Genomic DNA, 27,422 nt, shown 5'->3' on the forward strand with positions numbered 1-27,422 from the left:
AGCAATTGGCAGCTGTTCTTCACCTTGCAGCAATCCTACCAGGAAGGAACGTTCTGAAAGGCCAGGAGGGGTGGATAATTGTTTGATCTTCTCTGTACTCAGAGCAGCTACACCAAAAAGCCATTGGTACCCCTTTAGGTCCTTGAAGTACCCTCTCCTGAGACAGTCAATTCCAAGGATACAAGGGGGTTCTGGGCCAGTCACAATGGGGCACTTCTCCCACTTGTCCCCTGCTCAGTTCCCTCCAGCCTCCAAAACAGATGATTCTTGGCATCGCCTTGTCAATCCAGAGATCCAGATGGGTTCTGAGCCCCTGTACCCCAATGGCACCAGCGTACACTATGCACCAGTATCTACCAAAGCCTTGTATGCTTCTGTGGGTCTGATGTGCCAGGCTATCAAATTCAATACATTCAGTCATCCCTTTCCTCCTCCTGGCAGAAGGGAGGGACCCTCTACTCTTTTTCCTGGTTAGAGCATTCACTGTCTGACCCTTACAGCGCCAGACCAGAAGTCTCCTCGCCAGGATCAAGAGGTGATGTCAGTTCTTCTACGTCTGGGAGGTTGCTGATTGCTGTCTTGTATCTGCAGAAACTACACCGACAGCTTTGTTGGACGGCCCCTTCTTCTCTCTTCTTTCCCAGCTCTCTTCTTTCCCAGCTCTCTTCTCTCTCAGTTCACGGGCACGAGCTTCCAGCTTAAAGGTGGGTTCACCATCCCACTTCCTCATGTCTTCCCCCTGATCACACAGAAAGAACCACAGAGCACCACGTGTCATGTGTCTGGGACTCTCTTTCACTCTGATCAGGGCAGGAGAAGACTGATTTCTTGGACTACCCTTGACAGCTGAGGTGCTGGCCTGTAGGGATGAGGAGGTAAAAAGAGTTTCTTCTAAGTTTTGGAGCCAAAAAGATGCTCTCCCTACAGTGGGTGTCTCCATTTCTGGGTAATACATTGCTGCCAAACTGTTAGAATATGATGCAGGGGCACTTTGAATTACCTTCCTCCACATGGCCATTGTGCAAGGGACATCCCCTGGATCTTTAGAGATGTTACCATTTTTTAGATCACTATAGATGACTTCCAGCACTGCTAATTCTCTCAGGTACTGGATACCTTCATCTGCAGTGGTCCACTTTCCTGGGGAGATCACAAGATCTTCCTTAAATGGATGTCTCGCCTTCACGCTTGAGAGGAGTCGTCTCCAGAGACTGCAAACTGCTGTCTCTTTTCCAATTCCTCTATCAATTCCCCGATCTCCAGCAAGGGATCCCAGCTGTTGGGCTTCCTGACCTTCCAGTAGGTGACCATCAGCCCCACAATCCCAGCATCGAAGCAGCCAGGCAGAAATCCGCTCACCTGGCTGGCGGCTGTAATTTTTCTGCAAGTCTGGAAGTTCTGATGATGTCAGAGACTGGGTAATTTCTGTTTCCTGTTTGAATTCTTTCACTCCTTTCTTTGATTCATTTGTTGAAGGACTAGTTTCTTGATCAGACCTCTCCTTTCCTGATTCTTCTCCTTCTTCTTCTTCTTCTTCTTCTTCTTCTTTTTCTTCTTCTTCTTCTTCTTCTTCTGCTTCTGCTTCTTCTTCTTCTTCTGCTTCTTTTTCTTCTTCTTCCTTTTCTTCTTCTTTTCCTTTCTCTTCTTTCTCTTTATTTTCCTTTTCTTCTTTTCCTTTCTCTTCTTTCTCTTCTTTCTTTTCCTTTTCTTCTTTTTCTTTTTCTTCTTCTTCTTCTTCTCCTTCTTCTTCTTTTTCTTTTTCTTCTTTTTCTTCTTGTCCGTCTTTTTCTTTTTCTTCTTTTTCCTTCTTTTCTTTTTCTTCTTTTTCCTCTTGTCCTTCTTTCTCTTCTTTTTCTTCCTTTTCTTTTTCTTCCCTTTCTTCCTTTTCTTTTTCTTCTTCCTTTTCTTTCTCTTTTTCTTCTTCCTCTTCTTTTTTTTCTTCTTCTTCTTCCTCCCTTTCTAATTGACAATAAGAACTTGTAGCTCTCTTTGTCCACCTTTTATTTTCCATTACAGGGATAGTTACAGCAGTTGTTGTGGTCTGGGTTCCTGTCTCAACCATCTTGTCCTCAAGCACAGTTTGGGTCCCTGTCTCAGTCACAGTCCTCTGAGAGTACTGAACTGTGGCTCGGTAGGCACAGGCCAAGCCCCAGCACAGGGCAAGGAGCTGCTGGTTTTCACTGGGTTGGGCAAGGCACCCCTCTATCAGCTGAAGGGTCAGTTTGTCCGGGTTCATTATCTGCTCAGGTGTAAAATCCCAGGCAATGGGAGGTGATAACCGCCCTAGGAACCTGCCCAAATCCTTCCACACACCCTGCCACCCAGAAACTGACTTCTTCAGGGAACGTTTCGATATCACCTCACTCAAAATTTGTTTTCTCATACCCCACCATGACATCAGATTCCACAAACCCCATGATATGCTTACAGTACTAATTAAACAGATCATGTAAGGATGAACAAGGACTGCTGGAGCCTGCATAATAAAAGAATCCGCATCAATTCCGGGTAGGAAGAGAGAGATGTATTCCCTCATTGTCTCCACAAGATAGCTCCCCCAGCACAGCAAGGCCATCAATGCCAGGGAAAAGCACAGAGCCATTGTTTGTATTAACATGTTCTCAAACTCAGCAAAATAAAGAGATAAGCAGTGCAGCTGACAAACCGCGTTCCGCACAGGAGCTCGCTACTGGGTAATTAATACTGCTATAGCATGCAATATATATAAATAGGTGGTGTTGTCTCACCCCCTCATCAGGCACCAAAAAGGACTGTGGTGGGCTGGCTCGGGCTGGATGCCAGGTGCCCACCAAGCCACTCTATCACTTCCCCTTCTCAGCTGCACATGGGAGAGAGAAATAAGAGGGAAGACAACTCCTAGGTTGAGATAAGGCAAGTCAGCAAAGCAAAAGCAAAAAGTTGAGCATGCACAAGCAAAGGAAAAAAGCCCAAAGATTTTATTCTTTACTTCCCATCAGCAAGCGATGTCCGGCCACTTCCTGGGAAGCAGGGCTTCAGGGCACACAGCAGTTGCTCTGGAAGGCAAATGTTGCAAATAACAAATGTTCCCCACTTCCTCCTCCTTTCCCCAGCTTTTATATCCAAGCAGACGTCATATGGTATGGAATATTCCTTTGGTCAGTTTGGGTCAGCTGGCCTAGCTGTGTCCCCTCCCAAGACCTTGCCCCCTGCCAGCCTACTGATGTGGGGGCAGAATGTTGGAGAGACAGCACCGTGTCAGCCCTGCTCAGCAGCAGCCAAAACTCTGGAGTGTTATCAGCTCCTTTCTAACTCCCAGTGCAAAGCACAGCACTGTGAGGGCTGAGCTCCATCTCACCCAGACCCAATGTGGGATCTTAAACCACAAAGTTAACCTACAGTTCTCGAGTAAGAGCTGGAAATTTAAATACAGGTACTGTTTTTAAAAGCTTGATATCACCCACCTTTCTTCTCCTTCCACCATTGGAAGCTGTTTCTAAGTGAACCAAAGAAATAATTTAACCTGGGAATCCTGGCTGCAACTGGGGAATGCCACCAGCCCCCCCCACAACTGTCCTGGACACAAATGCAGCTTTTCTGCTGTGAGACAGGACAGAGATTTCTTTGATTTTTTTTTAACTGCCAACAAAAATAAATGCTTACTGAGAAAAGTAATCTTGGAAATGTAATCCTAAACTCGGGAGAAAACTTTAATACTGTTTACAGCACTTCAATACATACTGCATTTGCTCTGCTGCTGTACCTTACTGTATCATTCCTCCTGTTTGTTACGTTTGGGACTTCAGTAACAGCTGGGAAGGTGGAAAACTTCATAGATCATTAGTAGCTTGATTTTTTTTTTGATATTACAGTACTCGCATTACTCTTCTGATACACTACTTTTGCTCACACTGCTTCTCATAGTCAGAAATTATCAGCTTTTTTGAGCAATTCCTGCACAAGGGTTGGGGGGGTTATGTACATAAAGCAAATAGGCCATGAGAATGATGATAAATATATCTAAAACAACAGAATTCACTACAAAGATATTGTTTTGAAGCATTTCTCTTACAGGATTTTTTAATTATATTTTTTGAAACAGTTTACAGTGTTTTTATCTCTTTCACTGTTATTACAATTTAAAAGATTAACTAAAAATACCCTATGAAAAATTAAAACAGTGATTGTATTTATTCTGCATGCTCCAAGAAATTAGGATACAGGTTATCAGTTATGTGCTTAATTAGTAAGAAACCTATTTAAACCTAATGACACGCATGGTCAAGGTTGCTGCTGCTCAATGGAGGCAGCAGTTCTGCTCGATTGGGATGCTTTCAGATGGTATAATTGTTGAAACTGATGCTCTGCTCGGCTGGTTCAGGCTTGCAGTGCTTCTCTCGCTCTCTCCACAACTTACTGGGAACATTTTGCAATTGGAGCTGACATAGCACCCAAAGGGCTCCCTGACTGATGCTTTACTTCCCAGCTCATGCCTCCAGCAGCAGCTCTGCACTGCCAGCTGCCCCACCGCACAACAAATCTGCTGCTGAGGACAGGGACGACTCAGGGGCAAGGGCTGCTGTCAGTTCCCTTGACTTGAATCAGTGCTTTTCAGTAGCTGGAAGAACTTTATCATCAGCTCAAGGGTTCAGCCACACAACACAGACATACCTGCTATCCCTACCACACAGAAGAGCAGCAATTAAAGCTGCCTGAATTATTGCAATGAGGAGTTTAAGAAGTTTGTGACTTCTGCTGCTGTGACTTCCTCCTCAGCAAACACACAGTGATTTTTATAGTTTGCATTAATGCTACAACACCTCAGAGCTGTTTACTAACCTGTGGGAAATGGAGATGAAGCCTCAGCTCAGGTCCTAGAAGAGCCTCCCTCTCACTCAAACCTTTTGTTGGCAGGCTCGGTGGGAAAGGGTCACCAAGAGTGTCATATGTTTTCGCAAACCGGGCAGATGATCTCCCCAAATCACTCGGCTGGGCAAAATAAGGAAGCTTGCAAAGTAGCTGATCTGTCACACAGAAGTAACAAAAATTGGCTCAAAAGATGGAAGTTTCTGGTGGCCATTCAATTCACTGAGAATAACTAAGACAGCATTTCAGACAAAGTACCAAAGCCAGGACAAAGTTTGCACAGCCTGCAGCACTTGGCAGTGTGTCAGTATAACACAAGATGGCTCCACTTCCATCAACAAAGAGCTTAGTGCCACTGCAGAGTCCCTTGCATCCAACTAATCGTGCCCATCGACTGAAACCAGACCTGTCAGGCTGTCCTGTGCCAGTCCACTCAGCCCCCAGGCCAAGGAGCAGAACAGTGCTGCAGCCTGCAACAGGGTGAGCTGGGCAGGTAACACAAGCCTGGGAAGAAATGTGGAAAGGGACGTTAACTCCGAGCTGCTTTACAGATCAGCAGCTGTCTCCAGCAAAAGACTAAAACATGGGAAACTATGGCCAGCCTTCAGCAGCTGGAAATATTTAAGGGCAGTGTAAATATGCCTCCAATGATCCATTTATAATTGAACATTCTAACCATCCTCTTTTGCATTTTTGTTGTTTCCTTCTGGCTTTTCACATTCAGATTATCTCGCAGAATCAATGCAGACATTTTGTGAAAAAGGCTGGGTTTGGAACCTTGTCTGTATCAGTTCCTATATAAAGTTTCACTGGGGTTTTGCTAGTACAGTCCTGCTGCTAAGTATTGATGTTCTCAGCATAGGCTGGTAGGAGAACAGCTGAGGCAGAAACGACCAGAAACATCAGCATCAGCCACAACAAAAGCAGGTGGAGGGAGGAGTGGGAAAGACTGGTAAGTGTGTAGGGAGAATGGAAAACCAGAAGGCCTTAGAGAAAAGATGAAAGGAGAAGGAAGGGTAAGAGAGTAGAAAAATTAAACACCAACCCTAAAGCACCTCGGGAGCAGGAGACTGATTTGGAGCAGGCACTTGCCTTGGGCACAGGTGGCTCAGGGTAACACGACAGTCTGTAGGGACTGGAAACATGAATGCAGATGCACACACTTAGTGCACCTATTTAGAAGTAAAACAGGACTGCATGTCACTGTGAACATGTCTGTCTGGCAGGGAATATCCATGTAAGGTGATGCAGTGCATTTTGGGGCCTGTCAGTACATCTTCAGAAAACACCGAACCCCTTCAGCTGTCTTGTGTTCAGCAAGATCCAAAGCCTTACTTCCTACAGGATCTTCTGGAATACAGTGCGGGGGGGGAAGGATTTCAGTGGTACAGTTTCACTGTCCAGGAAACAAAACACCACCATTACACACAGAGAAGGCTGTGTTCTTTAAAAAAACCAACCCCAGGCTCCCATTTTTTATGTGAATCTTTTGCCTGATCCATTGGATTTCACAACCTTCACTTCCATGGCCTTCCTACTGCTGGTCCCATTCCCTTCTCACCTGGCTGAAGGCCCACAGGGAGATGAAATCGGCTCAGCCAGGATGCTGGCCCCTCCAGCCATGCCGGTGAAGGAAACAGCCTGACCAAGCTTCACTATCCATCCAAGGGAAGACAGAGCACTGGATACCTGTCATAGCAAGTACATTTTTGTATGGGGTGATCATGAAGAATAAAAAGGCCTGCCCTGGAATAACTGCAGTAATACTTCAAAAATGCCGAAATGCAAAAGATCCCAAAACCAAACATGGAGCCATTTATATCCACAGTGAAAAAAGTATTAAAACAACTGAACAAGACCAAGCTCTGTACTATTGATTTTCAGATAAAAGGTCTGGGAATGACTGCAAGAACAAAATGAGAAGATCTGGATGAAAAGTTAAATGCTATTTTGGCTTTCCTACGACCTAGCTGGCCATATGCTCTATGAAGATTCATTATCAGAACTGTAATTTGGTTACCACTACAACAGTTTCAGGCTTCCCAGCAGCAGCTTGCTGGAGCTGCTGAAGTTGAAGACTAATTTCGTGGTTTTTTGAGCTATATGAATGATCATTAAACAAGATTGCTAAAGAAGCAAACTGTCAAAGTCGTTTCATTTATTTCTTAATATCACATCTGTACAATTTTCATACATACAGCAGGAAATGCACATTGGTTACACAATGGCATTTGGCTGCATTTCCAAGTATAATACAGTAAGTGCAACTCCACTTAAAATGTACATTTATACAACTTAAACAAATTAAGGATTGCTACACCACTATCTGTGACAGTATAAAGCTTCATTTATGTTATGTCTCATTACTAAACCACTTCCTGGTTAAATATAAAACATATTCAATCATTTTAAAATGGCCTTTATGGTACCTGGCCAGCATATAAAATATTTGTTGTTTAAAATTTAACCATTAACTTTTTGTTTTAAAAAATAATCCTCTAAGCCTATTTAAACATTTGCTATTGAACTGTTATACTGACACTTTGTAGCAGGAACCAAATTTTACCCTCCTTTTATTTGCTCTTGCTTATCACCAGAAGAAGTTACATTTGCAATGTACTGCAGCTTTATTCAGATACAGCCAGGTGGTTAAACTATTTAACAATTTTGCTCAAAAGGTGAATAATATTTTTCTTTAAAGAAAACAAAATTACATTTCAGAGACATGTGCCAAAACTTTAATGGGTAGAGTGCTATCAGCACTTAAAAAAAAAAAAAAGGAAAAAAGAAAAAGAAAAGAAAATAAATGAAGAAAAGAATTAATTTATCTTTTAAGAAACATCCAAATATTCTTATAATTTTACTTTTGGAATACATTGGTCCACAGACCACACTCTTGTTACAGCTTATCAAATGAAAACCAAAATTTCTTATTGCCGTCCCTGTAACAGGAATGGTTCAGTTTTAAACCTCCTTTAAAAATATACATTTTACAATCCTTTCACCTCAACAAAGGTGACACTGACAATAAATACACTGGTTTGGTGGGTTTTTTCCTTTACTATGAAAAGTCTACAAACTACCTGTTGTATGCCCTTTCTTTTTTAGATTTCTCCAATGCCTTGTCCATAGTTTTCTCGTTTTCTCCTCTACATTTGGGGCAGTACCATTTGCCCTTTGGTTTATGGTTGAGTCCCACACAAGAAAAGTGAAACCATTCAATAGGGCACTCATCATTATCACATCCTATCATTTCTCCATAGGAGACCTGGTTGCACAAGCAGTATGTTGGCTCATTAGGGTCAATAGGAAGGTCAGGGGGAGAAGCTTCCCGCTCCGCTTTAGCCTTGGATCGTTTCTTCTTCTTGGATGTTTTTGCTTTCTTCTCCTTTGGTGTTCCTGAGGTGATGTCATCATGATCATGATTATTTGAGGCATTTTCTCGATTCTCATTATTCCTTTGCCTCCTCGATCTCTTGTTGTTGGGCTTTTCAGCCTGTGCAATTGTCTCATTCTTCGACTTATCCTGGCTGGCTTTCCCGCTGTTTCCAGTGGTGTCATTAGTCTCTTGACAAGTCTCAAACAATTCCACGTGGCTGTCCACTTGCCTTGTTCTGTTCTCAACAAGCTCCACCATCTGACTGACGATTTGGATCTTCTCATCCCCCAGTTCCTGACTCCGAATCAAGGCCCTCTGTATGCAGTGCAACATTCTTCTTTTCTGCACAGCATCTGTCTCCCGTTTAAATTTTTCATAGTAATCATCCAGGTCCTTCAGAATCTCTGCAAAGAAGAAATAAAATCTATAAATATTTTTGACAGGGAGAATGGCAAAACAAAACTTTCCATTTTTTCCTTCCACACAGCAACAACTCCTTGTAGCATACAGCACTGATCAAAGACAGATTCCCTGAAGCTCGTATCTGACAAGCAGCTCATGGCTCCACTGGACTACTTTTCTTCTAGTTGGTCCCACAGGAATGGACTGCAAATGCTGATTTAGAAGAAAAAAGTGACTAAATAAATTTTTATGCATGTTGATAATACTTCTCTTTAAACTTTTCAGTGATTAAAAAGAACTAACTGAACCAATACACATACCATCAAAAGTTCCAAGGTTAACTGCAAAATTAGAGGGGCAATTAATGGACATTTTCTGCATAACAACATTAACATTTTCAGTGAATGACGGAGTGGGAGAAAGGGAGTGGGACAGAAAAAAAGCACAAACCAATGTAGAAGCACGTTGCTGGGTTATTTGACAAGGGATGCAGAAGCACCAAATACGTGGTCTGGACGCAGAGCTATTTCATCCAATACTGTCCAGCTATTTCTCCTGAAAATCTAACGCCAAGTAAATCCCTGGATTGCGGAATTAGGATTACAATATCCAGGATGTTTTGATTATTTCCTACCTATACTTTTCTGTATTTCTGTAAAACATACATTGCTACTTTTTAAAACACAAAAATATTATCTTCAATAAATATTTACTGCAGAGCAGGAGGTGAAGTTGAAAGATAACATTAAAAATGATAGGTAACAATGGGAGTAGCTAGAACTTCTGCTTTAAAATATGTTACATCTGAATTGCACCTCAAGGATTGTTCTAACAGTTTATAAAAAAAACAATGCACCCGGTATCTAAAGTTTCAAGAACAGCTCTGGAAACCTATTTTCAAGAAGATGTTTTTGAGTTTCATTATGATACACAAATCAATGTAGAGCATATGGGACACTCAGCACTCCATACTGAGTCCTCAAAAACACATAGAATGTTTTTCCTGCATCTCTTTTCTCCTCTGAATTTTTCCTTTCTCACAGGTTAGAGCAGTCTATCTTAGAAAAGCAAAATGCACTGAGATATAAAAAATCTGACCTCAATTCATCTAACAGAAACCAGGATCCCTCACACATGCAAACGGCATTACCAAAACTTTTTTAAACTTACATTTATTCATTTATTTACTTATTTATTTATTTATAGGAGAATGTGACACATATGCAAACAAAGAGTTACCCTGTGGTTTAGGTTTTGTCTTTCTTGGGCAGAGTTTTTAAACATACATGATTTCCTGTGAAGACGTGGAAATATTATGCAAGCTTTACTTCAGATTTTAGAGCTGCAGCTTGTGCTTCACACTTTGGTTAAGCTGTCAGCTGGTTCTGCAATACAACCTATCTGATCAAATCAGCATTCTGATATGTTATTAACCATTTTAAGCAACTGGTGGGTTTGTTTTTTTTTTAACCTACAAAAAAAAATCAACAAAACAACGATAAAAAAATACCAAAAAGAAATCCAAACCCCAGATGCCACCAAAAGATCCTTCAAACATACAGCAGATTCCACATTCAGGGAGGCTGAAGAAGCAGAGTTAATGATTTTCAGTGGCTGAAATGCAGAAGTTTTATGCCTTAAGCTTTGGCACTTGACTGATGTCATCAGTTTAACCCATCCGAATGTGGTGGGTGGGCATCCCCCACGAAGAAGAGTCTGTCTGAACAGCACAAAACAATCACCGACTGAAGTTGGGCGTTGGGAAAACTTCGGTTCTAGCCCGGCACGCAGGCACTGCCGTGCGGGAGGAGCCCTGGCTGCGGGCTGGGATCCTGCAGAGCGTGTTTGGAATGCGAGACGCGGAGCGGGAGCTGCCGCAAAGCCGAGGCTGCCGAGCGCCGGCGCCAGGAGAGCCATCGGTGCTGCGGCTCGGGCCGCCTGCACTGCCCGCCTCGGGAGCGCTGCTCACGGCAGGAATTCCGGGAAACCGCGCTCCGCGCCGAGCTGCAACAGCGGGAGCGGAAAGCTGCGCTCTGCGCGATCGCACACTCCCGGCACCGCAAACGCCACTCAGCCGGGCGGAAACTGGAGCTTTACTCCGCAGCCTCACGGGGGCTGAGACGCCGCGGAACGATGGCGAGCGGGACACGGGCGAGGGCCCGGCCCCCTCCCCGCCCCTCTGCGGCGCCCGGGGCCACCCCGGAGGTGACGGAGCCGCCATTGTTCTCGGGCAGGAAACCGGGGCGTCCCCGCGGCGGTCCCGGGGGCGCGGGGAGAACCGACCCTCCCGGGGAAACAAACACGTGATTGACACGGAGCGGCGGCCAATCACCGCGGGCGGGAGCGCGCTCGGCCCGCCCCCTCCGGCCATTCACGAGCGAGGCGCGGCTGGAGCAGCGGCGCCCCCCCCACGCCGGGACACGTCAGTCACCCTCCGGACGGCCAAGGTTGCCCCGCCCCCTGCTGCGAGCCCGCCCAATCAGAGCGCGCCGGCCGGGGCCGGCCGAGATATTCAAATCAACCCCACGGAAAAGTTGCTTCTGGAAACGTCACGAGGGGCGGGGCCGCGAGCCGGGCCGGCCGGGCCCCGGAGCCAATCCGCGCGGGGAGGCGGGGCGCGGCCGGCCCGTGGGACGCCCCCGCCCTATCAGCGCCCCCGACGGGCGTGGCGAACCGCGATATGCTAACGAGAGGTGGCTATAAAAACAGCACGGACGCCCCTTCCCAGCACAGCGCGGAGGTGCCCGCTGGACGTGGTTTTGTGGGGTGCGATGTCCGCCTTGCCCTTTTCTTCTCCTCCCACCCCCGACAGCCCCTGCGGGCTCCTGAGGAAGTTTCCCCCGGACCCTTCCCCCGGGACCTGATGGGCTCTCATGGCGAGCTGCCCGAGGAGCGGCTGAGGCAGCGGCAGGCAGGGCTCGCTGCCCACCGCCCCTAAGGCCACATGCACGGGGGCGCGGGCAGGGAGAGGGGGTCCCCCCTCCCGGCACCCCTGCTGTCACCGCTACCTGCAGCACAGAATAAAATAAAGAGTGCCCCAACCCCCCCCCCCCCCCCCACTTCCCGAACGGACGCCAGCGACCAAGTGACAAAGCTGCCCCGAGTCCCGCAAACCGGCCTCCCCTTCCTTCCCTCCGCCCGTGGGGACAGGGACGGCGTGCCCCGAGCGCGGGGAGGGGAGGGGGCGCTTCAGCCCCGCCGTAAACGCGACCGTGTGTGTCGTCCCCCCCCACTCACACCGCACACGCCGGTCCTGCCCCCTCGGCCCCCCCGCCCCACGGAGCGGGGCTGTTTCACCGGGTGAAACGAAACCCACCGAGGAGGGAGCGAAGAAAGCACACCCTGCCCCCCACTCTCGCCTAACCCCCCTCTCCTCTTCTCCCTCCCTCCTTCCCTCCCTCCTTCACTAGCTGCCTCTCTCCCCTACTACAGCCATAATGAATACTGTACATTCCTAAATGTTGTGCTGTAATCTCTCCCCCTCTATCCACCCAGCACTTTCTTCCGTACCCCCAAAGCCTTCCAGCTCAGCCCCACGGCCAGGGACGGCCCCTCTTTGTGCACCGCACACCCCACTTCCCTGCCCCCGCCTTCTTGGCCAGCAATTTACACAGAAAAGCAGAGTCCTTGCTTAATAAGAAAAGCCGGAGACCTTTTGTTCCGCCCCATGACAAGAGCTAACGCTGCAGATCAGTCCCTCTCTCTCCCCGGATCTTTCTCTCCCGGCTTTCTTTCTCCTTTTACCTCCAAAAAATAAAACTACCATCCCTGTGGGGTGCAGAGGGGCAAACGGAGCCGAGGCTCAGCTCCAAAGAAAAGAAAGGGAAAGACACCCTTCCCCCCGAGCCCCGAACCACACACACGGACACACACATATATAGAAAGCACTTACCTTGATATTTGGCGTCAATTTCCCTCATCAAGGAGACATTTCTCTGCAGATCGAAGGGCATAGACTCGATGGAGTCCAGATAATCCTCCACATAGTTCACTAGGTGAAGCTGGTCTCCGTTTGCAGGACTCAACATTTTCATCCGGCAGAGAAACAAAAATCCTTCCCCACACCTCTCCGTGTGAGAGCAAGTGCTGCTCCCTTCAAAGACGGTAACCCCGATGAAGGTCTCACTCCCTGCCCACCTCTCTCGGTAGCTCCCCCCAAAAAAACCGAGGGAAGCTACATCTGACTCCTCTTGTGTGAAAAAGAGGGAGAGAGAGACACACACACACCCTCCGCTAGTCCCCTACAGCCAGCAGCAGCTGATTGAATGGCTGTCGTTGTGGTAATTCACGAAGGAGGTGGTAAGAACAATCAGAGGGATTTGTGTGTGTGTGTGTGTGTGTGGGGAGGGGAGGGAGGGAGAAGGAGGAGGAGAAAAGAGGGGGGCTTAAACCAGCTCCTCCGAAACAATCTGGAAACAAAATGTGCTCTGCAAAGTGTCTGTCAGAGGCAGCGGCAGCCCCTCTGCCTGCGCCAGCGCCGCTCTGCTCCGCTTCTCCTCCGCTCCCCCCTTCCCCGCTCTCCTCCTCACCGCCGCCGCCGCCGCCGCTCCCCGGCGATATCAACGCAGCCTCCTCGCTCCCATACGCCGCGCTAGATCCAACGTGGAAAACCCAAATACCAGTTTCAAACACTTGGGAAACATTCGGCCCCGCCAGCCAAGGCGCATGCGCTCTCTCCCAGCGCTGTGTACACACACACACAGAGACACACACACACACACACTCTCTCACACACTCACCGCACACACTCAATCCCTTCCCCCGCCCGGAACCTCCGCATATCCATCGTCCCGCCTCCCTTACTCACGTTTGGGGAGGGAGGGAAGGCGGCGGGGATGCGGGCCGAGCCAGGGGACGGGCGGCGCAGGGCCGGCGTGGGCGTGGAGTGAAGGAAGCCCCGGGGAAGGCGGAGGCTCCGGTGAAGTTGTGCGGAGGCTGCGAGGCGAGCGGCCCGCGGGGACGCTAGGGGATCGCGGGGGCAAGTGAATGCTTTTGCGGTGGGGTACCGGGACTTTGGAGGAGTCTCGGCTCCTGCCAGCTCGCCCCGGGATGGAGCGGCTCCGAAGCCTTTCCTGGGAGAGGGGAACACTGAGAACCATGCGACGCCACCCCGCGCTGCGGGCAGGGCTGTGCCCGGCGCGGCGCCGGCCGCCGAGGGGAAACGGAGAGCGTTTCGTCCCTCCCTCCTCAGCGGGCACCCGCATCCATCACCCCGCGGCGCCTGACAGCCGCCCCAGCCAATCACCGCGCCCCTCGCGTCCCGCCCCGCGGCTCCCTCAGCCAATCCCCGCTGCGATACCGCTGCCCGGGATACCGCGCGCCGCGGCAGAGGGGGCGGTAACGCCCGAGGGGAGGGGGCGGGTCTGCGCATGCGCAATTTGTCTGGCGACAGGGAGAAAATGGAGCCCTTAGGGACGCAGTGCGACTACGTTTCCCAGCGGCCCCTGGGCAGTTGCGCATGCGTGAGGCAGGGCTGGCTAGAAGGCGGGAGGGGGAGGTAAAGGGAAGGAGGGAGGGAGCGTGGCCGAGCGAGTTTGCTGCGGCTGCCTTGTCCCGTGAAGTGGCGAGGGAAGGGTCACCGGGGACGCCGCCGGGGGCTGCGTTGTAGAGGAGGGCGGCGGAGGAACGCCGCCGCCCCGCGTGGTTGCCGGCGGAGAGGGCTCACTGCCGGCGAGGAGGAGCAGAAGGGGCGCTCGGGTACAGCTCCGTGCCGCCCGCACTCTCCCCGCCAGAGTCGCCCGGGGGTCGTGCGGAGGAACCCCGCTGTGGGCCAGCGTTGCCTTTGTGTCCTGGAGTCGCTACTATGTCCCGGAGCCTGCAGGCACCCGGCTCTGCGAGGAGCGGGGAAGGCGGGGCTGGAAAGAGCTACCCCAGCTCTGCTGAATCAAAACAACGTGCGCTTTCTGCCTCTTGTGTTTTGTTTTTTTTTTAGCGGACGTCACTGGCAATCCCCTAATTTAGGGGAGACTGAGTCATCCGTTGAGAGCGGCCGGACTCGCTGGTGCAGTCGCGGCTCGGCGCGGCCCCGGCGTTGTGCTGGCTGCAGGGAGCGGCGGCCTGGCTGGGCACCTCGGCCCCCTGCCATCAGCATGGTCTGTCAACGCCCAGAGCTGGGATTTCAGGGAAGAACAGACACCTCTTTACCTGTACTTCCAGTATCCTCTCTCCGGTGGGAGACATGCACCCTGATTCTTTCTGAGCAGAGGAGACGGTACCATAGACCAAACTTTGAGCTGATACCGACCCGTTGTTTCGGGCAGATGTCAGAGGGCACTTCCTTGTTTTCTGAAGATGCCTGTAAGTTCTCCCGTTATTTTCTTCTTCTCATTTCCCGTATCCATGAGTTGCTGTAAAAAATGAGTTGCTGAAGTAAACCTCAGATACACAGGATCTCAGTTTTTTAACCTGAGATAGCCTAACACCACGGTATCTAAGGCAGTGCTCCGAGCCAGTGTTTCTAGACCTGTGTGCTCTGGTTTACTGTGGCATACAGAGGGAGCTGGCAGCAGTAGCCTGGGAATACGTATTCTAGCTTGTTGGCACCAATTTGGTAGTTAGAGCTTGTTTCACCCTAGCCTTCAAGAAGGTGAGCCACTGTCAGCAATTAAAGGTAGTTAACAGTCCCCTGGATACTGTAAGAATCCAAGCCAATAATTATGACTCAGTAGAGGCAAGACATTTGAAAAGAATACAGATAAGTCCTAAAAAGAGTCATTCTTGCAAAAAAGGTAATCCTCATTCTAAACACACACAAGTAATTACACGTATAAGACACAAGTTTGTAAAAGTACCTGCTAATTTATTGAACAGGAGCTTTTGTCCCTCCTCTTAATAGACAAAAAAAATTAGGAACAGAAATGCTGAAGTTGCCTACTAAGTTTCAGCAATCTGCTCAAAAGTATTGATAGTTTGGATGTGCTGAGGTTACAGAGCTTAATATCATCTGGTTCTTAACAGTGCTGTCTACTATATCCTCCTCTGTTAGCTTCTTGTATGTTACTAGGAGAGTGACAGAAACAAAATCATCATGGGACTTTGCGCAAGTTCCTGGGACAGGAAGGGACTGAGCTCCCCTGAGAAAGCATTTGGTATCCACTTTGAAGGTCCACTTTTACAGCTCTTAAAGATGGTGCTCAGTGCTTTGTATAGTGCTGTAATTAAATATATATCTGTACCCAGAAATATCAATTCTCTGCACCCCCCTCTAGGCTCAGCAGTTGTTTTAGGAGTGGGGTAGAGGGAAGGATAAAATCAGGTGTATGTGTACATCTCCAGAGTGGAAAGTTTTAGAAGGTATGGAGTTGATGCCCATTGCCCATCTCTGCTTTTCCTCCTCCTTTGCTTTCTTCTTATTTTGGTCTCTTGCCTCTGAACTACAGTAGGTGAGAGACGGGTGATTTTGAATAGGGTTTCAGGTGTTTTTTTTCATATTAGGGGCCCATTTCTTACCCTGGACAAGCATTCACAAGTAGAAGTGAATGTCATGTGTCAAAGAAGGAAGAGACTCCTGGCTTCATTTTCTTGCTATTTCCTATATCTGACTAGAGAATAAAAGCATCTATCTATCCTCCTTTGGCTCCCAAGCCCCTTTGCTCTGTTTATAAGAAATCTTTCCTATTTAGAACCCCAAATATCTGAGGTTTTAAGAAGTTTCTTGAAGCTGTTGCCTCACTACAGATCTAAACTCACAGCAACTGAAATAAAGGGAACTTACAACTAGATCAACAACTTGCACAACTGCTGTGTCATATACATACTTACGTGTGTATATGCAAAATATACTTCATATAATATAAATGTTTTAGTAATTATAGTTATTGAAGTCATTATGGTTATGCTAGTTAATCAGCACAAAGTTCAGAATACTTGATATGAGGAACATAAAATCCCAAACCTCCAGATGTTCCACAAATGCACATACTGCGTAGCTGGTACGAGGATTTCTGGCTGCCTCCTTTCTCCTTCTCTGCTTTAGCTGAATATTGCTATATGAAATATTATTGTAATCATTACTGCTATGTCTGTTTATTAGAAAAGATTGTGTCTTCTGATCATTTGTTATTATACTTTATTGTACAGACGAATCAGATGGGTTTATTCCTGCTAATGAATTGCTGTTTCCACACCATTTAATAGCTTAATCCCTCTTCTATAGTTACATATGCTTGGAGGGTTTTTTCCTTGCTTGTTTGTCTGTTTATTCTTTATGAGGCAAAATACATGCTTATGTGGATGATGGTAATCTAATTTTACAAGTCTCTTCGTTTTGCTTGTGGTCAAAAGTTTGGAAACAAAAGTACAAACAGTTAACGTGCAAGATGAGCAGAGCTGAGGTTAGCAAGTATGAAGACCAGCAGAGTCATGGTTCACCCTTTCATGACACATGCATTGGCTGTGCCGTGGATAGTATACACTGTTTATAGATATTTAGGCCAGAAATACCTGGTCATGTCACCAAACAATGTCAGATGAATAAATTCTAAAATCTGGAAAACAGATCTAGTTGAGTTTGTCCATTTTCTGCTTCCCAGTAAAGGCTCAGGAACTTTGTGAACTTTCCAAATGCCTACCTAACTGGCATTTGGAAACTACCTAATTGGCCTGCCATTCTAAAAGTCTCTTTTTTTTTATCAGTCAAGTAAGAAAACAGGTATTTCACTGGATACACCTCATCTCCTCCTCTGCTTGCCCCAAGGCAGTTGCACTCACTGCTTCTTCCCAGACCTGTTTCCTGGCTACTGCCTTTTCTTGCACCTGCTGCACATCCAAAGCATAGTGAGCTTAAATAGCATTATGCTGGCATTAAAGGTGAGCAAAAAATTCTAACTGGAACAAGTAAATGTGCATTGCAGAAGTCCAAGGCAAAAGTACATCTGAGTTGTCCCAGAGTATCAATGGAATTAACACGGATCAAGGGCACCATATTCCATTGGCTCCATGTTCCTTTAGTGAATCTCTTGAAGAGAGATACACCTCAGCAATTGGAAACCACTGACAATGACAACAATCTGAGCCCTGACTGAATTCATGCCATCCCTCAGATTTGTTTCTGTCAGCTGTGGTGCACGACCCAAACACTTCTGATGAAAAACAGGCAGTGTAGGTCAGAGCAGTTGGTGGGTAGGTTTTCTGAAAGTAGTGGGTGGTGCTAAAAGCTAATAGACTTTCAGTAAGAACAAAAAAAAGTTCAATTGGTTGTATATCTCTACCAATGAATTTTCTTTTGCAGTGTTACTCCCTGTCCCCAGAATTACTCCTTTTTAATAGGTTTCTCAAGATGATTTCTCTTTTATAAAACATACTCTTTACCTTGTGAATATTTGGTGGAGTGGCCACTCAACAGTTACAATATTTCTGAGCCAAGCATTTGTAATAAGATTGAGGCAATTTTTAGTCCCCTTTTAAAAATCAAACAAGATTCTGAAACAAACCATTAATAAACTAGATTTTGTAAACATAAAAGGACCATAAAAGTTAAGTCAAAATGTGTCTGTAATTACAGATAACTACAGAGCACCAAGAGAAATTCAGTCCACTGCGGTGGATTTAGCTGATCCGTATTTTCTCAGGTTCAGCTTCCTTGCCAGGTTTCTGAACTAGAACTTGATGAGAAGGGCCACAGTTACTGGAAACATGCTCTTGTTAACATAGCAAATGCAACCTTTTTCCTCTGTCAGCAATTCTAAGATGATGCGGTTGAACTTTTTAGAAGAAAAATACAGCATCTTTAGTAAAAGGGGGGTGGGGGGAACTGTAAAATGTTATAAAGCATGTGTCTCCTAATAATAAATGAAAATGGAAAATTTGTTTTTTGGCTTTATTCAGTTACAATACAAAACATGCTCTGGGATCTTACCTCTGAGGGCAGATCTTAACAGTATTCCTGGGACTGGAAACTGGAAAATACAGAAACCAGGTGAGCCAAAATCCCCAAAGATCCTTCGTGCCCACCACAGAAAAGTTGCCAGCACTGCTGGTGGATCGTACGCACAGCTGTACTTCTAACTTCCTTCTTGATAGAGGATGGAAGAGAAATCTTGCCTTCTTACACATTCAGATGAAGAGACAGAAAACAGAGATCCCTTCCAAAGTGTTGAGGAGTCAGCCCTTTACTGTAGAGTTTCAGTTTTTAATTTAAAGGAAGTTTTAGTCTTAATGACTCCTAAGAAAAACATGAGAACGTGACCTGACACTATTAAATACAACACGTTTACCTGAAGCTCAGACAGGCATGCTGCAGTGGGATTGTGACTAAGAGCTGTACCACTCTGCAGATCACGTTTCCTCCTGGCTATTCAGCAAGTACGGAAGTAACAGGAGTACAGCAGGCCCAGGCCTGGCACTGATCATATGTACCTCGGCTCCAATTGCTCGCAACATCCAAAGGCATCTTCTACTCCAGGTGGAAGCAAAGGTCTCCTGATGGCATAAAGTCTTCTGCTGCTATTCTGCCTTTCTGGTAGATGACTTGTGTCCTTGCACATGTCCCAGAGCAGGAGTAGGGTGCAGTATAGATGGCATAAAGTGGAGGTATGCTTACAGCCACAGACAATTGATTCTGAGAATGCTGGTATTTTTAACATGAATAATTTATGCTTTTTATCCCCCAGGATTAGTTTTGCTTTTATTTGAAATTAGCTCCTTTTTGTACTTTGGTGCTTGAAGAACACTTTCCACTGTTCCACTGGATGTATTCTACTGCATTAAATCTCAAGTGTGAATGCTGTTAGCTGTTTATTTCAGGCATTTAATAACTGCGGCTTTTCCCACCATCAGAAAATAATATTTTACAGTAGGACATAGAGGTTTCGGGACTAAACGCTAAAAGCCAGTCTGGCTAGCACAGACACTAAGCCTTCTGAAACCAATGGGAAATAAAAAGCTCTTGTATTCTGATCTGTAGGCAGTTTCATCCATGATTAACTAAACCTGGAATTAACGCTAAAAACATCCATTGTTACTTAGTATTGATTTGAACTCCATCAAAGTGCTTGGAACCCTACAGAACAAAGAACACAACAGAGTTAATGACAACTCTTAACTAGGTGTGTGTTGAACAGCAAGACATCAAAACCAGCTCATTATGGAAGCTGAAATAATTGGCTTGTGAAGCTTCCTCAGAAATACATAAAGCAAACATTTACAAAGGTTATTGGATAGTATCTTGAATTTCATCCTAGGTAGTCTTAAATTAACAAGCCCATAAAATGGGTTTCTTAATTGATCAAAAAGTTAAGATTGTTAAATGAAAAATTCAATGGAAAGTACCTTTTAGAAGAAAAAGGAAACATTTGTCACTGGTAGGGCTTATATCTGATATGCTCTAAAATGAAGTAAGATGTAGACAGACATCAAGTATTATGTAAAAGCAATTATTTTAAATGATCTTATTACTTATGAGAAAAATCCCTAAAGTAATCCCTGTCAGATAGAAGAGGAAACAATACAAACACTTCTGTGAGGCAGCTCACCACAGGCAGACCTGCAGCATCCAGTCCAGAAAAGCTGTGGTTATTACCGTCCTCCCAAAGGCCAGCAAGGTGCTTTAGCAGGTAATACAGTGGTCTGGGATTGATGTGGGTTCACAGAGAATAGGGAAACTAATGGTGCAGCAATCTACCAAGGATGGGTACAAAAACTTGGGGGGGTGAGGCAAAAAAAAAAAAAATCACAAGGCATTCAGTTGAGGACACCATCTGGTCAGAAGCTGGAAAAATATCTGGGAAAATATTCACAGAAACATAGAAAGGCTTGGGTTGGAAGGAACTTTAAGAATGATCAGGTTTCAAGCCCTCATCATTAGCAGAGACATCTTTCACTTACACCAGGTTGCTCGGAGCCCATCCAACCTGGCCTTGAACACTTCCAGGGATTGAGCATCCACAACTTCTCTGAGCAATGTGTTCTAAGATCTCCCTACCCTATCAGTAAAGAATTTCTTCCTAGGATCTAAATCTCCTCTCTTAGTTCAAAATTGTTCCCCCTTGTTCTATCACTATTTGTACATGTAAAAAGTTGCTCTCCCCCTTTTTTTAAAGTCCTCTTTAGGTACTGGAGGGTGCTGTGAGGTCTCCCTGGAGCCTTCTGCAGGTTGAATAACCCCAGCTCTCTCAGCCTGTCTTCATAGGATAGCTGTTCCATCCCTCTGATCATCTTTGCGATTGTAAGCTTGTGGAATTCTCACTTGTTTCCTTGGTACCTGCTCATAGTCACTTTTGGAAACAAGGTACTAGTTTAAAAATACTTTTGGTACCCTTATGTCTGTTCCATTACACTGTTATTCACTCTAGTTGAGTAGCTTGTAGTTTCCCAAGTGGTTCAAGGTACTGCAGCCATTTAAACTCCGTTTCTCTGAATGAAAGCAGAAAAAAATCCCCAGTGAGGAAGCAGACCTTGACAGTCAGCTGGGCTAAAGGTCAGGGTACCTCACTAAGTACCCACAGCACTTGCTGTCATTTTTGAAAATGTCCAGGTCAGGTAACACTTTATACAAGTGTGTGGGAGTCAGGGGGGTGTTTTTATTTTCTGGAGCTAACAGGCTGCCAGCCGTTCTCTGACCTGAAAGGCAATGCAAAAATAGATTCACTCTCCAAAGTGACCGAATTGACTTGAGTGTAGACCATTTTGCTAAATTAGTCACACATTTCCTACAAACCCATAAAAACCTCGCTAAGAAGAAGCCGCGCTGGAGTTACTCCGAAGCACAAGGCTAGTACGCGCTGTTTCAGGGCCCCAGGCCGGCCCAAGCCCCGCACCGCGGGCTCAGCGCAGCACGGCTCCGCAGACCGCGCCGGGAGCAGCCCGGGCGGAGCGGCCACGGCTGCCCCGCGGGAGGCGGTGGAGCCCGGCCCGGGGAGAGCAGCAGCAGAGCTGCTCCGCGGCCCGCGGGAGGCGATGGAGCGCGGCCCGGGGAGAGCAGAAGCAGCAGAGCTGCTCCGCAGCCCGGCGGGAGGCGGTAGGGCCCGGCCCGGCTCGGCCCCGCCCGCAGGCCCGCCCCTTCCTGCGCCCCGGCCGCGGCGGCCCCGCTCTCCTGCGGGTCTCGCACGGGCGGCGTGGCGGGTTGTGCCCGCTCCCCGCCTGGGCAGCCTGGGCCATGCTGCGCGGGGCGGCGGCGGCGGCCCGGCGGTGCTGCCTCGGTCCCGGTGCGGCTGCCGGCCGGGGGCAGGCGGGGGCGCGGCGGTGCTCGGGCGCGGCGCGGCGCCGGCAGTGGGCGCCTCCGGCGGGGTGCGACAGCGGGATCGTGGCTTACAACAGCCGGAGCCGGAGCAAGGAGCCGCTCGTGCTGGCCACGGAAGGAGTGGCGACCTGGTAGCGCCTGGCGGCGCGGCGGGCGGGCGTGGGGGTGGCGGGGTGACAGGAGCGGTTTGTGTCCGGAAACAGCTCCTGTGACCAGGTCTGGGCTCCAGTACACGAAAGCCATGGAGCTACTGGAAAAGGTCTAGCGAAGGGTCACAGAGGTGATCAGGGGACCGGAGCATCTCTCTTGCCAGGAGACACTGTAAGAGCCGGGCCTGTTTAGTCTAGAGGAGAGAAAATTCAGAGGGAATCTTATCGATACATATCAATATTTCGACGATGGGTGCCAAGAGGATGGTACCAGGCTCCTTTTGACATTGCCCAGCGACAGGACGAGGAATAGTGGCCATAAACTAAAACATAAAAAGTTTCTCCTCAACATGGGGAGGGTGGCAGAGCACTGAGCCGGCTGCCCAGGGGGCTTGTAAAGACTCCTTCTCTGGAGACATTCAAAACCCACCTGGACACCTGCTGTGGGTGACCCTGTCTTGACAGGGGTTTGGACCTGATGATCTTCCAACCCTAACAATTCTGTGATTGTGTTGTCCTCCCCTCTCTGCAGGTACAGCTGCGGGCCAACCGTGTATGACCATGCACACCTCGGGCACGCCTGGTGAGTCGTGGATTGCAGCGTGGAGGCATTCAGGCAGATAAATAGTGCTGGACATCCCCGTGCCAGTGGTACCGGGGATTCCATGTGGATGTACAGTGCTGGACATCCCCAGGCTGCAGCGTGTGTCCGGGTGACAGACCTGTGACTGGTGACACGAGGCCCAGCCCTTCATCTCCTGTGCTGTGCAAAGGGCAGAAGTCTGTTTGTTATTGTGCTTTTTCCTCTTGGGCTGGGGTAGTTCATAAAGGGGCTGTTGGTTCTGCTGCCTGGCTGAGGCAGAATGTGTGTCTGTGTCTTGGGAAGAAGCATTAGGAGTGTGTGCAGTTCATTTGGTAGGGTGAGTTGTTTCAAATCGTATCAGCATAATGTGACCTCTCATGCAGAGGAGTTGTGATCCTGGAGCAGAGCCTCTCAGCTGTGTGAAAAGATAGTTTCACCTTAGGTTTAATTCAGACACTGTGTTGGCACCAAGGAAATGCCATGCAGCATTGGCTGATAGAAAGGTACTTTCAGAGTTCACAGATGAGCACATCAGATCTTAGATCTCAGAAAGTCGAGGTAGCCTAAAGGCATTTTTGCATAATAACACTGCAGTGGCTTACTATGTTTAAAAATAAAAAATCAATCCAGAACAGCCCAGGTTTTTCTCTGTAGTATATTAGGATTGTTAGAACAATAAGCTAGCTTCATTATAAGTGACTTTGAAAAAGTATGTTAAATACACCAGAGGAAGTTGCTGCCACTTGTTTCAAAGCAACATACCTGATGAATAGACACGCGGGGTGTCTGCTGTTCCTGTGAGGGGAGTTGCAGCAGCTCGAGCTGCTCTTAAGGTTCTGTCTCTGCATTCTTAAAAAGCAAGTTGTTTTGGGCTCTTTGGAAGAGCAGGAGTTTATCAGATAATTGCCATCTGTATGAAGATCAGATATTGTGCATTTCAGTAGCTGAATAATTCCCTTTCAATGTAAGGGATTTCACAGCTTCGTGTCCTGTCTCAACTTAGTTCAGAGACTTGTGTTGAATCTTGCTCATGTTGAACTGAGCCATTGCAGTAACTGCACAACTGCTGCTTTGCTCTGTAAAAAGGAAGACTTAAAATACCAGTTATGTAGAAGTACTGTTGTCAGTGCTAATGTTAATGCTGCTATACTGTTGTGTATATGTGTTGGTTTCTTTTCCTCCTTGCTTTTCTCAAGTGTCAGCAGAAAACTGACCTAGCTTTTTACTGGTGACCTAAAAAATCAAGAAAACAATATCTTGGACTTTTTGTTTGTACTTAGTATCTTCAGGGGAACTTTTTTTTTTTTTTTGGAAAGTCATGGTAATCTGTGTATTTAAATCTACAGCTGTTGTGATACAGGCTTCATTACAGTTTACCTTGAAATAATTCCGATTTAAAATCATGACTTGGAAGTAACTGTATTAAAAAGATGATTTTAAGTTTTTTGTCTTTATCCCTCAGTTGAGGCTCTCTAGTGTGGTAGGGTCTGTCTTCCCTGACATGGTGTAAAAGGGAAGGGAATTGCAGAGGTGTTTATGTCGTAAGGGATATAGTTGATCTAGACCACAATGTGTTACAGAGGTGGAGAATTTCACCCTTTGGTCTTGCAGCTCTCTGTAGCTTTTAAATGTTGTTTGCTTTTTTTTTTTTTTTTCAGTGGTTCTCTTGCCCTCACACTTTATTGATTAAAAGAGGGAGTAGAAAGGTCTTGCTTACACTGGCCAGTTTTTTTACCTGTCTTTTCTTACCCATGTCTAAACTAGCAATTTCAAGCTTTCCCGTTGTGGAGGTTTGCCATGCATTTGTGTCACCTGGGTCTGACCTCTTCATTGCTGATTTAAGGAAGAATGATGAGTGCTGAATATTGCCTTTGGTGTATTATGCAGATACACCAGGTATAATTCTCTCTTTTAGCACCTCTTTAATCACCTTCACGTGTGGTTCCTGTTGTGTGACAAGGTGTCTGCACTGAAGACCTTTTGCTCTCTTTTCTCATCAGTTAATCCCTCCCGTGTGGGAGGAGTTGGCTATTCCTTTCCAGTATCTCTGGTCTTACACATGTCAGTGTTGACATCCTGTTGCTCAGCTGATTTGTTCAGGATGGTGGAGCACTCTTGGTTCTATTTATTAATTTTTTTTTAAAATGGTATCTTTTTTCCCCAGTAGCTAGGTCCAGCCATAGAACAGCTGAAGTGTATGCTGCTGTTGGGAGCTAGGACATGCACTGGGAAGCATAAAGTCAAATAGAGTGGTGGCTGTTGCTACTCTGCTGCTCTTGTTAAATACCATCATTTTGTTGTACTCATGGCACATGTTCTCTTCTCACTAGAATTCCCTTTTTTCTCCTCTGTCTTACATTTGAGTTGTGTCAAACACAACAAATGCAGCAGGTAATAAAGCAGAAATAGATCATGGAAATGAGTTTGAGATCCTTGAGGAGAATTTGGAAATAATGGCATTATTTTTCTCCTGTTCTCTTTCCATTTCACAAGGAGTTCTTATTTCTTTAAATAATTTTAACATTCTCTAGTATGTTGTGCTTCCTGTCTTATAAACAGATGCTCTGTCTGCCTCTATATGATACCCAACACCAATTATATATAGAGAAAAAAGTAAGGCAAATAATGCTTTTTTCCCCATCAATTCTGGATCTGACCTTGATTGTACTGGTTTGACCTGCAGCCTGATTGACATCCAGGTTCCTGGCTGAATACTTTGAAGTAGGAGTAAAACCAAGCCCAAAAGATTTCTTTTGTGTGTGCTCTGCCACCCGCTGATCTTGACTGACTGTTTGTTTTGGCTTTTTTTTATTCAGTCCTGAAGTGGTGAAGACCCTGCTTTCTGAAGTATCAGGAATTCTGCTCTGGTTCTTGCAGAGTTTCTTCCATTAATTCAGTTGGAAGATGAGAGAAGAGGGAACAGTGTGAAATTTGTGCCTACTCTGGGAACAGTGACTGCAGGGCTGTTCAATCTAATATCAAGCTTTTGATGCTGGCGTTGTTCCTCTGAACAGGATCCAAAGACCAATTTAATATTCTTATGGAATAGTGTCACTGCAGTAGATGAACCTTACTCCCAGTGAGCTGCTATTCATTAAAAACGATCTCCCTAGCAGCAAAGCTTTCAAAAACTCTTTTTTCAGCATGGGCGTAGTGCAAACAACAACAAAAAGTGTTTTTCTTCATCGAGATATTATGCATCCATAAATCAGTACCTTAGTGCTACCTGGCACCTGCAGGGAAGGGTGCAAATTCATTTCTGGTAGTTGCTTATACTTCTTTGTTCTGGCAGCCATGGGAGTTGCAGTTTGTGTGATGCTGTGGGTGAATGGGAACCTGTAGGTCTGTGAACCTCCTTGGTGGCTTTGGAGAAAATAGAGTCCAGAAAGGCTGAGGATTCTCATCATCCTGCAGGGCAGACCCAGAGTTTTTAGTCACCTTCTAGTATCTCACCTAGTAATTGGGTTTAACTCAGTCAAAGTGTGTTTTGAGAGTTACAAATGGAGAGTCTGTGAGCAGAAGAAGCTGCAACAACCCAATACAGCTTGTATATCCATCAACCTGTTAATCTAGCATTAAACACTCTACTTTGTGACAAAAGCCCTGAATAATTTTCAGAATAACATTTATTCTCAAGTGTAAATAAAACAACCTATAGAACATCTACTCTTTGCTATCAGAAAAGATCTTTGGTGGTGTATGAATGAAGTACTTTATTGGTGGCTGTTATCTGTTGTTACTCAATCCTAAGAAAAGTTCACTTGAATCCTGCTTTATTCTCCCTGTTCTTCTGTGAAATGACTTTTGAAAACCTGTTAGGATGTGCTAAGCCCAAGGGATGTATTTCAAGAGCATCTGATCTCTATGTCTTATTTTGTCCTGTTGGCTTTGAAAGAGTCTCCCAGCTCATGTAGCTTTTGATGCCCTTTGAATAAAGAGATGCAACAAAAGAAAGCACTCCGAAAATTTGATGTAATGTGTCACTAATGCCAGAAGAGGGTAGGCCAGTTCAAGAGAAATTTGCTTGACTTTTGTGCAGGTAGCAAAAGGTTTTGGAAAAACACCTTATGCACTGAAGATCTTTTCATTGCAAGTGTTGGGGTAATTAGATTGTCCCTGTAGCTGTTGGTTATTTTTGTTTAAATTTATTTTTACTACTGCTTGTTTAAACGTTCGTGTTTCTTTCTCTTCCAGCTCCTATGTTAGGTTTGATATAATTCGAAGGATAATGACAAGGTTTTTTGGAATTGAAGTTATCATGGTGATGGGGATCACAGACATAGATGACAAGATAATAAAAAGAGCCAATGAGGTAGGTGTTTGCTGCTGTCTTTGACTAACTTTTTGGTATTTTCTAAGCTACTTATATAGGAAAATTAACCCGAGTTTGGGGTTCTTTTGTTGAGTTGTGTTTGTTTTAATTAGTAGATAATAAATGTTGAGATTTCTGGTCCTCTAGTGTGGCTGTAATGGGTTGGGGGTGAGGAGGGCTGAGTGTCAAGAGCTGTGTGGGGGTAAATGGGTAGAGAGCTGTGAGATGGGGGGAGGCAGAGAGGGGGCTACCTAACAGCACCCACAGTTGGGATTCTCCTGCCCTCTCCCCCTGCCTGAGAGGCTAGCAGGGAACAAAAGCCCTGTGTGAATCGTCAGCAAAGTGAAATTATCCCAAAACTTAGCAGCCAGAAGGGTTCTGTAAGTTCTGGAGAAGTGCTGTGTGCTGTGGTCATGAACAGCAGTGATCATGAAAGGCAGTGTGTACAGCACTGCCACGTGGGGCTGAGGGCAGTTCCTGGAAGGTGCCGAGCACCACCTAGCTGCAGTGTCAGCACCTTGGAGAGCTTTATCAGGCCTGAGTTTGTCACCTACAGGAAAGTTAACATTGTGTGT

At 46.5% G+C, this 27,422-nt stretch overlaps 2 protein-coding genes across 4 annotated transcripts in view; one reads left to right on the top strand and one right to left on the bottom strand.

Annotated features, from left to right (window-relative positions):
- Window positions 1-6,988: 6,988 nt before the first annotated feature.
- On the bottom strand, window positions 6,989-13,791 carry ING1 (inhibitor of growth family member 1). Of its 3 annotated transcripts, XM_033051261.2 has the most exons (3): window positions 13,434-13,791; window positions 12,519-13,217; window positions 6,989-8,628 (listed from the first exon to the last, which is right to left on the bottom strand). In XM_033051261.2, exons 2-3 carry the CDS (start codon window positions 12,658-12,660, stop codon window positions 7,925-7,927), a joined length of 846 nt encoding a protein of 281 aa, XP_032907152.1. In that variant the 5' UTR covers window positions 12,661-13,217; window positions 13,434-13,791; the 3' UTR covers window positions 6,989-7,924. The 3 variants fall into 3 exon arrangements, with proteins under 3 accessions (XP_032907152.1, XP_032907151.1, XP_032907153.1); XM_033051260.2 differs by lacking the exon at window positions 13,434-13,791 and having other exon boundaries at window positions 12,519-13,427; XM_033051262.2 differs by lacking the exons at window positions 12,519-13,217; window positions 13,434-13,791 and adding an exon at window positions 10,187-10,275.
- A 283-nt stretch (window positions 13,792-14,074) lies between these two features.
- The window catches only part of CARS2 (cysteinyl-tRNA synthetase 2, mitochondrial), a 43,054-nt gene continuing 29,706 nt past the window's right edge, over window positions 14,075-27,422 (top strand). The window contains exons 1-3 of the mRNA XM_033051259.2: window positions 14,075-14,923; window positions 22,485-22,535; window positions 26,730-26,847. Coding sequence (XP_032907150.1) covers window positions 26,764-26,847 — 84 coding nt within the window. The 5' untranslated portion in view covers window positions 14,075-14,923; window positions 22,485-22,535; window positions 26,730-26,763. The remainder of the gene's footprint in view (window positions 14,924-22,484; window positions 22,536-26,729; window positions 26,848-27,422) is intronic.

The sequence above is a fragment of the Catharus ustulatus genome, chromosome 2 (assembly GCF_009819885.2).
Source record: "Catharus ustulatus isolate bCatUst1 chromosome 2, bCatUst1.pri.v2, whole genome shotgun sequence".
Lineage (NCBI taxonomy): Eukaryota > Metazoa > Chordata > Aves > Passeriformes > Turdidae > Catharus > Catharus ustulatus.

Excerpts from the sequence above, each read along its gene's own strand:
- ING1 (XM_033051261.2), bottom strand. The coding sequence starts at position 12,660 with ATGAAAATGTTGAGTCCTGCAAACGGAGACCAGCTTCACCTAGTGAAC. Across the intron at positions 8,629-12,518 it reads AATTGACGCCAAATATCAAG|AGATTCTGAAGGACCTGGAT; the intron begins GTAAGTGCTTTC and ends TCTTCTTTGCAG.